Raw genomic sequence first — 13,236 nt, forward strand, 5'->3', positions numbered from 1 at the left:
GTGTAGCAGGGTCACTCCAACGCAACTATAAAACAAATCAGAATTATAAAACAGTAAAATCTAATTCTTATGGCGTAACAAACCTCCTCGCATTGCACTGCAAAAACTTAAGATGAACAAATATTCTGGTGGCATTAATTTACCAGACTTCAAAACCTATCACCCAGCGTTTGGATTATCTCAAGCAGTACTCTGGTATTCACAGTCAATTCTACCTGATGTCCCAAGATGGTTAATTTTTGAAAAGCACATAGCCCACCCATACCCTCTCCACCATTTAACTCTATAGACAGATTTAAATATCCTGAGCATCTTGGGTTGATTAAAGCCACCATTTCTGCCCTTAGACAATGTAGCAGTTCCCTCAAACTTTCCAGGATCTCTCCTCAAATGACCTCCCTCTGGTTTAACTCCCAAATCAAAATTAACAAGTCCTTTCTTAACTGGCCTACCCGGCGTGATTGTGATATACTATCTATGTCTCAGCTTCTCTCAAATGACACTTACCCTTAAAAGTCCTGAATTCACTATATGGCTTACCTCTTGATCAGCACAACTTATGGTCATAGCTTAATGAACAATTGTCCTTCCTTAACAAACCTTCTGTACCTCTTTTCAAATCTGATCTTTCCTTCTTTTGTTATCTAATATGCACGAGTATTAAAAAGGCTTCCAGAATTTAGCTTCATGAATGTTTAACTACCCCTGTAAGAAGATAGATCCAGTTGGGTTTTCCAAAAGTTCTCCACCAACAGACGCTGTGAATTGGAAGCTATTTTAGTCCAAAGTGAATCGTCCAACACTGTCTACCGAAATCTCACAGTCATCTTTTTTTATCCTTCACAATGAATACTGGACTCCAGCTAAAATAACTAAAGTCACATGTAGCCACCTTCCACCCACTGCTGGTCCTGCTCAGCCCCTGAAGGTTCTCTCAAATACCTACTTTTTCATTGCCCTAATGTCAACACCTATTGGATGGAGATATGGGAAAGAATATCTAAAATTCTCTCAACAGACTCTAAATATCACATTTCCTACCAAATTATTATTCTTCATTCTGCTAACCAGGAACTTTCTATTCCAGATCCATTTCACAAAATTTTCGATATAATGTTGGCACTGGCATCTCACATCATTGTGCTTCTCTGGAAAAATAATAACCTCAATGTTCATGAATGGTAGAATTATCTATGTGCCATCCGGTCGTATGAGGAATCAGCTGCATTGAAATCTTGTTGCCTTCATCATTTTCAGAAATTATTGTCACCTTTCATTAATTTTGGAGACTTCATTAATTAATTCTTCTTCTTCCAGCAATCCTTCATACTCCAGCTATATTTCTGGATATATATGCATGGCAGCTGTTGTACTTTTTCTAACATTTATTATAATAATGTTCTCTGTTCTCCATGTCAATTGACTTCTGTATTTAATTATTATAAAATTCAATAAAAAAGAATCATAAAACGACAGCCAACAGTATAGCTCTACAGTATTCCATGGAATTAAAGGGTTAAACAACTCACCAACCACTAGTACATCCGAGATCCACACAAATGACAGCATAGATTTGTTGGGTATGCAGCTGGATGGAATGCATCTCATGGCATTATCACAATAATAAGAACATAAGAGTAGCCATACTGGGTCAGACCAATGGTCCATCTAGCCCAGTATCCTGTTTTCCAAACACTGGCTGAATAAGACCATACTGCGATACAAAGGCATTGAGTACTGCGTTCAGTTCTGGTTACATCTCAAAAAAGATATAGCGGAATTAGAAAAGGTTCAAAGAAGAGTGACTAAATTGATAAAGGGGATGGAACTCCTCTCGTATGAGGAAAGGCTAAAGAGGTTAGGGCTCTTCAGCTTGGAAAAGAGACAGTGAGGGGAGATATGATTGAGGCCTACAAAATCCTGAGTGGTGTAGAATGAGTAGAAGTAAGTTGATTTTTTACTCGTTCCAAAAGTACAAAGACTAGAGGAAGTTACATGGAGGAAAAGTCCATAGTCTGCTATTGAGGCAGACATGGGAAGCAACTGCTTGCCCTGGGATTTGTAGAATGGAGTGTTACCACGATTTGGGTTTCTGCCACGTACTTGTGACCTGGCTTGGCCGCTGTTTGGAAAACAGGATACTGGGCTAGATGAACCATTGGTCTAACCCAGTATGGCTACTCTTATGTTCTTATTCAATGTTGATAATACCGTGAGATGCATTCCACACAGCTACATACCCAACAAATCTCCAGGGCCACTGCCTTGCTCCTGGTTCTATCCTGTTTGTTGACATAAGCCACTGATGTCACATTGGCTGAGAATACCCGGACCATTCTTCCCTGAAGAACAGACAGGAATCTCTGCAGCGCCAAGTGAATTGCCCTGGCCTTCAGACACATGATGGACTAGGAGACCCTCCTCCACCGCCTATGTGCCTTGTGTGTGCTGTTCTGGCATTGGGCTTCCCAGCCTCCGAGGCTCACATCGGTTGTCATCACCATCTACTTCAGAACTGCCAGGTGTGTCCTTTTAAGGAGATGAGCTGCGTGATCCCACCAGCCCAGCTCTTTTCTGTACGGAAGACAACAGCAAGAAGTGCATCTCAAAGTCTTGGGACTTGAGGCTCAATTGGGCCAACAGTTCTCAGAATGTGGGACATATGCGCCTATGCCCACAGCACCATATCCAAGGTGGCCACCATCATGCTGAAGATAATTCCATGCTCTAGGACCTGCTTGGGTGCAGAATGCCCTCTTCACAAACTGAAGATTAGTGACTCTCTGTTGAGTCAGGCACACATGACCCAGGTTGGGAAAAAGGCATACTTCCACATACGCCTCCTGGGTCAACTGGATGTGGCTCTTGACGTAGCTGATGACAAACAAAAAAGTGAAGTAGTCTCAAGGAGGATATCTAGAAGTCTTTAATTCTAAGCAGCATAAAAACTACCTGACACAGCTGTGTTTCGGCACAAAGGCCTGCCTCAGGGGTTAAATGGAGCTAAATAAAAATAAACACAATGAGAGCATAATGTAAACAATAAATGAAACGGCAAACAATAAATAAATTAACCAATACTAAATAAAATGGAGTGACACATTGATGAAAACATAGGGTAAATAACAATCTATAAAAAGACATAATAAAAAAACAATACACGTAGTTGATCATTCAGCCAAGGTTCTCCAATAACCAGATGACATGAGATGTTGCCAGCCCATATGGTAGGGCCTTGAACTGGAAGTGTCTGCCCAAGATGCAGAACCGCAGATACTGGCTGTTTTCCAGATGAATGAGAATGTGAAAGTAGGCCTTGACTAAGTCCAAGGAGGACAGGAACTCCTCAGGACGAACTGAGGTTATCACCGAATAGAGGATCTCCATATGAAACAGAGGAACCTGCAAGGCGGAATTAATTCTGTTCAGATCCAGGATTGGACTGAAGGACCCCCCTCTTCTTGAGGACCACAAAATAGAGTACTGCCCCTGCCTCTGCTCTGTCAGCAGGACCTCCTCCATCACTCCTAACTGGAGTGGGCATGCCAAGGTCTCCACCACTCTTTGCTTGAGGGGGAAACTGCAGGAGGATGCTGTAAAGGTGTCTGAAATTTACAATGTAAACTCCAATGCTTAGCCTTCATGGATTACTTCCAGTAACCACTGATCTAAGATCATGAGGGTCCACTCCTAGACAAAACAACTGAGCCGGTCATCAACCCATTCTGACCATTGTTGCTGACCCCTCTCCCACTGCTAACTTCCTTGAACAGTAATGACCCTACCCACAGGAACAACTTCAGCCTCCCAAGCAGAGAGCTCTCCTGACTCCAGGGATTCAAAATGCCACAGGCATGACAACCCCCACCACCACCTCCTCCTCCTCTCAGCTCTGGTCCTCGCAAGACAGCAGGGGTCTCGTAAAAGGTTCAGTCAAGTTCAGTTTATTTGATATACCGCAAATATAAAACAGATAATCCCCCACTGAAAGTCCAAACCCACTTGGCTTGGGGACAGGGGGAGCCATGAATCCTGGGGGGGGGAGGGAGGCTGTTCTGTATCACCAACCTATCCCACAAGGCCATACCCAGATGGTCTGCTCCCCGCCATGCTGCAAGAGCTTTGCCGAGTCCCTCCAAAATGGACATGGCCAGCATAAGCCCATAGTTCAAGCCTGGAGAACAAAGGGCCCCTTAGGGCCGAATACAAGTGGCATCCCCTGAATTAGGCCCACAAACAGCCTGACCTTTTGTGGGAGCCATGTATCCCAGAACAAAGATGGCCACCACTCTCACCAAAAACCACATGTCCACAGTTAGACCCGATTCAAGGGGCACATCTAGTAGTGCTGTACTCCCTGATGCTTGCTCCAGGACCCTTCTGGAGCTGTTCTTAGCTGTCCCCTTCTGGACATGTGGAGCCAGCAGCTGTGGACGTCAAGAGGAGGAAGCTCCCTCTAGGAATATCCAAAGGTTGCAACCCCCAACCATACCCCCCTTTCCTCTGCCGCTTGTAAGGCATCCTTTAAATTATTATTTATTTTTTTTGCTTGTTTTAAAACAAACTAATTGGGGTTGCAGCCAAGGTTGCCTTGTATCCCTTTCTCAAAATTTTCTTCTATTACCCTGAGGCTCCAGGTGCCCCAAAGGGCCTGTGCAAACAGCCCAAGGAGCACCAGTCTATAGGTAAGGGTTTTGAGATAAGGAGGCTACAAAACCCCCAGATGAACTAGAGAAGGGTCTTTAGACAGATCTCTGTGAGGAAAAGGTAGCTCCTGGGACTCAAACAGTAAGACACAGACCGTGGCTTTGATTTGTGGAGTCAGGTCACAGCCTAACAGTTGCACCAGTGCAACCTGCACCTGCTGGAGGTAGAGAAATATGTCTAGTGCCAGTCTGTACCTGCTACAGTACAGGTGATGAAAGTGTCTGTTTCTCTCTACTACCATCTGCACTTTGGAGGACAGATTGGACTGGTACAGCAGGTGATTAAAAAAAAAAAAAGAAATTCTTTAACAAGCTGCCTACCTCTTGCAAGAAATACATGCTTAAATTATACCAATGTTCAAAGGAAAGGAATATGAATACTTTTCCTTTGAAAATTATCCCACTGAAAATGGTTGCACATATTTACACCTGTTATTTAGCATGCACAAAGTTTGAGAAAACTTGTATGTACTTTTGAAAACTGAAACATATGTGCTTAAGTCCAACAAAGCCCCAACATCATCCCTCTCCCTGAAAATGCCTCTTCCCACTACATGTAAACATATGTAAAAAATGTCACGTGCAAAGAGTTAGGGCACTTTTATGACACATCATCTTCATGCATAGTCACTGTTTCTATGAAAGACATGGCTTTGAAATTTAGCCTCCATATGGCACAGATAAGAGGCAAGCACCGTGGAGACTAATCTTGACTGCAGTAGCTACACACTCCTTTGTTTTGTTATTTTTAAAATGTTTCTAAAGTTGGTCATTTGACATAATAAACCTAAAAAAAAAAAGTCAGAATACCCAAAGACCGCTACAATACAAGAATTTTTAAAATGATGTTTTGCAGGTAAGACAGACAAAAACTTTAATACTATATAATTAGTGGCTCTTAAAAGATGTCATATGAACTTAGTACTAATGCCAAATGATAAAGAATTGAACTATAAAATTCTGGTGACACAGAGGACTTCCCTGTAAGACAATAAAACATGTCCTTTTACTAAGGCGTGCTAATGGATTTAGCGAATGCTAATGATTAGCATGTGCTAAATGGTGCTAAATGATCAGACACCTATTATATTCCTATGGGTAGCTTACCATTTAGTGTGTGCTAAATCTGTTAGCGCACCTTAGTAAAAGGACCCTTAGAAAGGGTAAAAACAAACACAATCAACCTCGCCCCCAAAACAAAAAAAAAAAAATCACATCAAAAGACATCTTTTGCAATATTAACTTAACAGCTATACTTTGGTGTATTTCCACACTTCTGCGTAAAATTCAGTGTTAAAAAGGAAATGCATGAATTTTTCTTTCATGGTTTTTTTTTAGGTGACCTAATGAACAAAGACCTTATTAAAAAAAAAAAAAAAAATAGAAGTCACCACAAGCATAAAGTATACACATGCTTTTGGCTATAACTCACACTATGGCAGGAAAGTCTGGGATTGGAGCTGCCTCAAATAATATGTGAAGTCCAGTCTGCACTTGTTCTCTGTGATCTGACGTTAGAGCAAAAGACAAAGGTATGATCAAGCGATGATCCTAATTGAAAAACAAAACAAAACACAGAAGGAACTTATAGTAAATTAATGTCAATATGCTCAACATAAATAAAATTATAAGATGATTGGTTAAGATAGGTAGGCAGATTATAATTACTTAAAATTAAATAAATATCCTATTTCAGTTGAAATAGGCATGATTCGATATATACATAGGATAAATTATTCATGCCACGTGTGCGTGCTGCGAACTACCTTGTTAAAATAGAATCGTATGTAAGGTGGATAAGCTATTATTTATTTATTTTATTTCTTACATTTGTAACCCCGCGCTTTCCCGCTCATCGCAGGCTCAATGCGGCTTACATAGCAACAAAAGAATATTAGAGCTTGGAGCTCACCAACTCTGTGAGCTGAAGTGACCACCACCAAAAACAAGACCTTCCAAGGACAGGTACTTCAAATGACAGGAGTTAAGAGGTTCAAAAAAAGAGTTCTTATCAGTTGGGTAAGGGCAATGTTGAGATCTCATGACACAGTGGGAGGTTTGAGAGGGGGCTTTGTCAACATCAAACCTCTCATGAGCCAAACAACTACAAGCTGTACAGAGAAGGGCTTGCCCTCTACACGGTGGTCTTTAAACTAGCCTTCAAGAGGGGTAGGAGGTATTCAACCAGTTTTTGTGTAGGACAAGTAAATGGATCTATGGCCTTGCCCTCACACCAGATGGCAAACCTGCTGCACTTGAAAGCGTAACACCTTTTAGTGGAACTTTCCTGGAAGCCAGCAAAGTTCTGGAGAAACCCTCAGGCAGATCCAAAGACTGAAATTCTATGTTCTCAACATCCATGCTGTGATGACTAGGGTCTGGAGTTTGGGGTACAGAAGACACCCCTCATTCTGTGTTAAGGGTTGGAAAACAGTCCAACCTCCATGGTTCTTTGGAGGACAACTCCAGAAGTAGAGGAAACTAAATCTATCTCAGCCAATAGGGCTTGTAAAGATCATGACTCCCTGAACTTGCTTGAATTTCAAAGTCTTCCCTATCAGAAGAATGGGAGGATACATATTCAGGAGACCCTCCCCCCCATTGCAGGAGGAAAGCATCTAATGCTAGTCTGTCATGTGATCTGCGTCTGAAGCAATACTATGGTACTGTTGTTGAGGTGAGTGGAAAAGAGGTCCACCAAGGGAGTGCCCCACACTCGGAAAATCTCACGAGCTATGCCTGTGTTGAGAGACCAATCATGTGGTTACATGATCATGCTCAGCCTATCCACCAGACAGTTGTCTTTTCCTACCAGATATGTGGGTCTGAGTGCCACACCACACTTGAGGGCCCATTGCCACATCCCAACCGCTTCCTGACACAAGGGGTAGGATCCCGTACCCCCTACTTGACAACACAGTACATTGCAACCTGATTGTCCGTTTGAATTAGTATAATTTGGTTAGTCAGCTGATCTCTGAAAGCCTTTAGAGTGCTCCATATTACTCGTGATTCCAGCAGATATGAAAAATCACTTCCTGGGAGGACCATGTCTCCTGAGTGTGAAGCCCATCTACATGAGCTCCCCATCCCAGGTTAGGCATCCGTGGTCAATCTCTTCTAGCGAGACATAGTAACAAATTTTTTTAGGTATATTAAAAGCAAGAAGCCAGCAAAAGAATCGGTTGGACAGCTAGATGACCGAGGGGAGGGGTAAAAGGGGCACTCAAGGAAGACAAAGCCGTAGCAGAAAGATTAAATGAATTCTTTGCTTCGGTCTTCACCAAGGAAGATTTGAGAGAGATACCAGTGCCAGAAAAGATATTCAATGCTGACGAGTCAGAGAAACTGAATGAAATCTCTATAAACCTGGAAGATGTAATGGCGCAATTTGACATATCGCTTGGACCAGATAGTATTCATCCGAGAGTACTCATATAACTGAAAAATGAACTTGCAGAACTATTGTTAGTATTCTATAATTTATCTTTATAATCAAGCATGGTACCGGGAGATTGGAGGGTGGCCAAAGTAACGCCGATTTTCAAAAAAGGTTCCAGAGGTGATCCGTGAAATTATAGACCGGTGAGCCATACTTCAGTGCCGGGCAAAATGGTAGAAACTATTATAAAGAACAAAATTACAGAGCAAATTCAAAAGCATGGATTAATGAGCAAAGCCAACAAGGATTTAGTGAAGGGAAATATTGCCTCACCAATCTACTACATTTCTTTGAAGGGGTGCACAAAGATGTGGATAAAGGGGAACAGGTTGATATTGTGTATATGGATTTTCAAAAGGCATTTGAAAAGGTACTTCATGATAGACTCCAGAGGAAATTGGAGAGTTGTGGAATAGGAGGTAGTGTACTACTGTGGATTAAAAACTGGTTAAAAGATAGAAAATAGAGAGTAGGGTTAAATGGTCAGTATTCTCAATGGAGAAGGGTAGATATAGTGGGGTTCCCCGGGGCTCTGTGCTGGGACAGTTGTTTTTTTTAACATATTTATAAATGATCTAGAGATGGGAGTAACTAGTGAGGTAATTAAATTTGTTGACAATGCAAAGTTATTCAAAGTTGTTAAATCTCAAGAGGATTGTGAAATATTACAAGAGGACCTTACGAGGCCAAAGGAAAATCCTGCCAAACGAATCCGATTGATTTCTTTGATTGGGTGGCCGAAGAACTGGATGAAGGACATGCAAAAGATGTAATCTACTTGGATTTCAGCAAAGCCTTTGATATGGTCCCCTACAGAAGACTTGTGAATAAGCTGAGAGGGCTGAACGTAGGACCCAAAGTAGTGAACTGGATTTGAAACTGGTTGACCAACAGGTGGCAGAGGGTGGTGGTAAATGGAATCCACACAGAGGAAAGGAAGGTGAGTAGTGGAGTGCCTCAGGGGTCTGTGCTGGGGCAGGTTCTGTTTAATATATTTGTGCAAGACATTGCTGAAGGGTTAGAAGGAAAAGTTTGCCTTTTAGCAGATGACACGAAGATAGCCAACAGAGTGGATACCCTGGAGGGAGTAGAAACCATGAGAAGGGATCTCGAAACATTTGAAGACTGGTCAAGGGTCTAGCAGTTAAAATGTAATGCCAAGAAGTGCAAAAATCTAAGAGAGATATACCAGAGAGGAGGGGAGAGATTGGTAAGTTCAGCTCAGGAGAGGGACCTTGGGGTGATGGTGTCTGAGGATCTGAAGGCGACGAAACAATATGACATTTCTGTAGAAGCCTTTATATATGAGCAACACTTAGAAACTTGCTTTTTAAGATGGAAATCAACAAACTAGGACAATGGCTCCAAAATGGAGCCTATCCCTGATACTACAAGCCGGCCAGTTGGTCCTGTCAATGACGTGTGGATTTTTGCAACGAAGTAAATCACAAGAAACACCAGATGTTTCTGAAGTAAAAAATCAAACTCTTTGGGATGAGTAGGAGGCATCTTACCTTAAATACAGAATAGTTCTGTTTTGCAGATATAAGCACTGCACAGTCATTAGGACCTAGTTACAACATAAAATATTTTTACTGTCACAGGCCTTACCTGAAGAATTTTGTAGAAACTGGCTTCCATATTTGCCACCAACTGCTTCACTCTGCTCATGAGATCTAATGTTTTCAAGATGATATCGGTGGTCACTTTGCTATTATTGAAAACAAATCAGCAATTTTATTATGCTACTATGGTATATGTAGGGTATTCAATCAGAAAGCGACTACTTAAAAAAATAAAAAGCAAAAATAAACAACTTACTACAGCTAATATTGATTTTGCAAAGCAGAACCTAAGCTAAAACTGGAATCAACTAGGTAATAGATGCCTGGAATAACCTACATGCGGAGGAGGTGAAAACTTAAGCATGCAGGGTTAGGAAGATCCACTATTGCAAACAACCCAACCAGCACTTACATGAGGATAGAGATAAGAGATGCAATAAGGATGAAATAAAAGTAAAGACAAAGAAGCATAACCTAGTGGCAGAGTAGTTGAGTTACTACTGCCCTGAAATCAACAGGCATGTTGGTTTTGGTTGGGTATCATCCGGCAAGGTCAGGAGGCCAAATATATGGCTAAGTCTTACTAATTTTGGCAGCTGTTATTATAAAGCATGACAGCAAGACAAGGGAAGAGAGCCTACTGAGTCTATAGAATTTTGTAGGCTCATCAACCGAGGATGGTAGACAAACAGTAGAGATGACAAATTGACAAAGAAGCAGTGATATGCATATGGTGGTCAAGCTTCTACCATTGGTGGCTGCAATGTGAATAGGCCTTGTAGACTGGATGGGTTAATTAAAGGGAAATTTTATAACCTTGACACTTACATTTATGCACACATTATGGGGGAGATTCTATATATGGCGCCTGGGAAATCTGCATGGAAATCATTTTAGCCTAAGCGTAACCTTTAAGAATTAGGTGCTGTATATAGAATACACTTAGTTGATATCCCAACGCCTAAAACAATGTGCATCAATTTACACCAACGAAAATGTGGTGGAAGTCCCTGTGCGTAGATTTACACGGACTGGGCCATACTCTATAACAACGTGCCTAAATTTGGGAACGTTCACGAAATGCCTAGTTCCCCGCCCATAGGCACGTCCCTTTTGAACTGCATGCTTTAGAATTTAGGAGCGGTTCATTACAGCATGTGCTTAGCAAGTTATGCGCATAAATTCTAATTATTGCCAATTAGTGCTCATTATTAAGTGCTGTTAACGCTGATTGGCTTGTTAACCCAATTAAGTTATGCACATTGTTATAGAATATGCTTATATTTAGGTGTGGAACGCTAGGTGCAATATATAGAATCCAGCAGATTATACGCATAAATGTTTAGCATATTAGCACTTAGGCAGGTATGTACTATCAGGGTGCCTAAGTCCTATTCTACAAATACTCGCTGAACTTACACAGCACATTATTTGCAAGAGAGCTTACCATAGGAAAAGAGCATGGGCAGGACTTAGGTTTGGCTCTCACTTATGTGGATAACTTACAGAATACTGTAAGTTTCATGCATCCCTACCACATTTAGACATCCACATTTATGCCAGCTGTAGGGCTGGTGTAACTGTGGGTGCCTAAATTTAGGCATGCCGAATCTTGGGTACACTAGTATTCTATAATGGAATCTAGGCACCTATGTTTTGCAATAGAAAAAATACCTTCACGCTGCTTTGGGATGCTTAAATGGAAATCAACACCAAGCAGGCAATTTTATGATATCAGCTATCATCTACTATGACATCAACATTTATTCCCCTTCTTAGATGGGGAATACATGTACATCTTGTAGGTATGCCCTAGTCCTGACTAGACCATGCTCCTTTGCTATTCCTATGCACTTGGGTTTTTGAATTGCACATCCCAACTTTGTAAAATGAGAATTTAAGATGTATATTTAACATAAATAAGTACCAATTTATTTTTCTAAACTGGCTAAGACAAAAGTGTGTGTGTCTGTATATATATATATATATATGTTTATATGCTGGTTTTCAATCCGTTGAAATTTTCTAAAATGGATGTTTATACCACATGCACTTTGCATACAAAGGTACATTTCTCCTGTATTTTAGAACAGCCTGTATGTCAGCAGAGTTTTGTACTAAAATGCTAGAACGTTAGATGTCTCAGCTCAGATTCTACGTCCTTTCTAAAACAGACTGTCTATGAATAGTACTGAAAACGTATAACTATATAGAGTGTAGTAACCCCTGATGAATGTGGATAAAACACACATTCATTGCAAAACAAGGCACATACTTTTACACACACACACACACACACACACAAAGGGAGATCAATTTTCAAAACAGCCCCTTTTGTCTATATAGATGGAAACCGCCCTTTTTATATAAAGATGTCTATATAGATGGAAACCGCCCTTTTTATATAAAGACTAGTAAAAAAGGCCCGTTTCTGACACAAATGAAACGGGCGCTAGCAAGGTTTTCCTTGGAGTGTGTATGTTTGGGAGAGTGTATGTGAGAGTGACTGTTTGAGAGTCAGAGTGAAAGTGTGAGTGTGTGAGAGAGAGTGAGTCTGGGTGTGAGTGTGTTTGTGAGAGAGTGTGTGTGTGAGAATGAGTGTGTGTGCAAGTGTGTATGTGAGACACAGTGTGAGAGAGAGAGTGTGTGTGAGACAGAGTGTGTGAGAGTGAGTGTATGAGACCAAGCGAGTGTGTGAGTGACTGTGTGGCACATAGAGAGTGAATGTGATACAGTGTGAGACAGAGTGTGTGAGAGTGAGAGTCAGAAAGACATTGTATATGAGAGAGAGAGTGTGAGCCGTGCCCTCCCAATCCATGGCCATCTGTCCCCTGCCCCCTCCATTCATCCTTTTCCAGCAATTCCCCTCTCTCCCTGAGCCCTGCCCTCCCAATCCATGGCCATCCATGTTTCTCTGTCACCTGCCCCCTCCATTCATCCCTATCAAGCATTTCCCCTCTCTGCCTGAGGCCTGCCCTGCAATCCATATCCATCCATGCCCATCTGTCCCCTCCATTCATCCCTATCCAGCAATTCCCCTCTCCCTGAGTCCTGCCCTTCCAATCCATGCCCATCCATGCTCCTCTGTCACCTGGCCCCTCCATTTTTCCCTATCCAGCATTTCCCCTCTCTGCCTGAGGCCTGCCCTGCAATCCATATCCATCCATGCCCATCTGTCCCCTCCATTCATCCCTATCCATCAATTTCCCTCTCCCTGAGTCCTGCCCTTCCAATCCATGCTCATCTGTCACCTGGCCCCTCCATTTTTCCCTATCCAGCAATTGCCCTCTCTCCCTGAGGCCTGCCCTGCAATCCATATCCATCCATGCCCATCTGTCCCCTCTATTCATCCCTATCCAGCAATTTCCCTCTCTCCCTTAGTCCTGCCCTCCCAATCCATGCCCATCCATGCTCCTCTGTCCCCTGCCCCCTCCATTCATCCATTTCCAGTAATTCCCCTCTCTCCCTGAGCCCTGCCCTCCCAATCCATGCCCATCCATGCTCCTCTGTCCCCTGCCGCCTC

At 42.1% G+C, this 13,236-nt stretch overlaps 1 protein-coding gene across 4 annotated transcripts in view; it reads right to left on the minus strand.

Moving 5' to 3' along the window:
- CIP2A (cell proliferation regulating inhibitor of protein phosphatase 2A) overlaps positions 1–13,236 on the minus strand; it is a 105,704-nt gene that overhangs the window by 34,579 nt on the left and 57,889 nt on the right. For all 4 annotated transcript variants that reach the window (XM_030204178.1, XM_030204177.1, XM_030204179.1 and 1 more), the window contains 2 exons: positions 9,760–9,859; positions 6,139–6,257 (listed from right to left, as the gene is read on the minus strand). In XM_030204178.1, the coding sequence (XP_030060038.1) occupies positions 6,139–6,257; positions 9,760–9,859 (219 nt within the window). The remainder of the gene's footprint in view (positions 1–6,138; positions 6,258–9,759; positions 9,860–13,236) is intronic.

This window comes from Microcaecilia unicolor, chromosome 5 (assembly GCF_901765095.1).
Source record: "Microcaecilia unicolor chromosome 5, aMicUni1.1, whole genome shotgun sequence".
Lineage (NCBI taxonomy): Eukaryota > Metazoa > Chordata > Amphibia > Gymnophiona > Siphonopidae > Microcaecilia > Microcaecilia unicolor.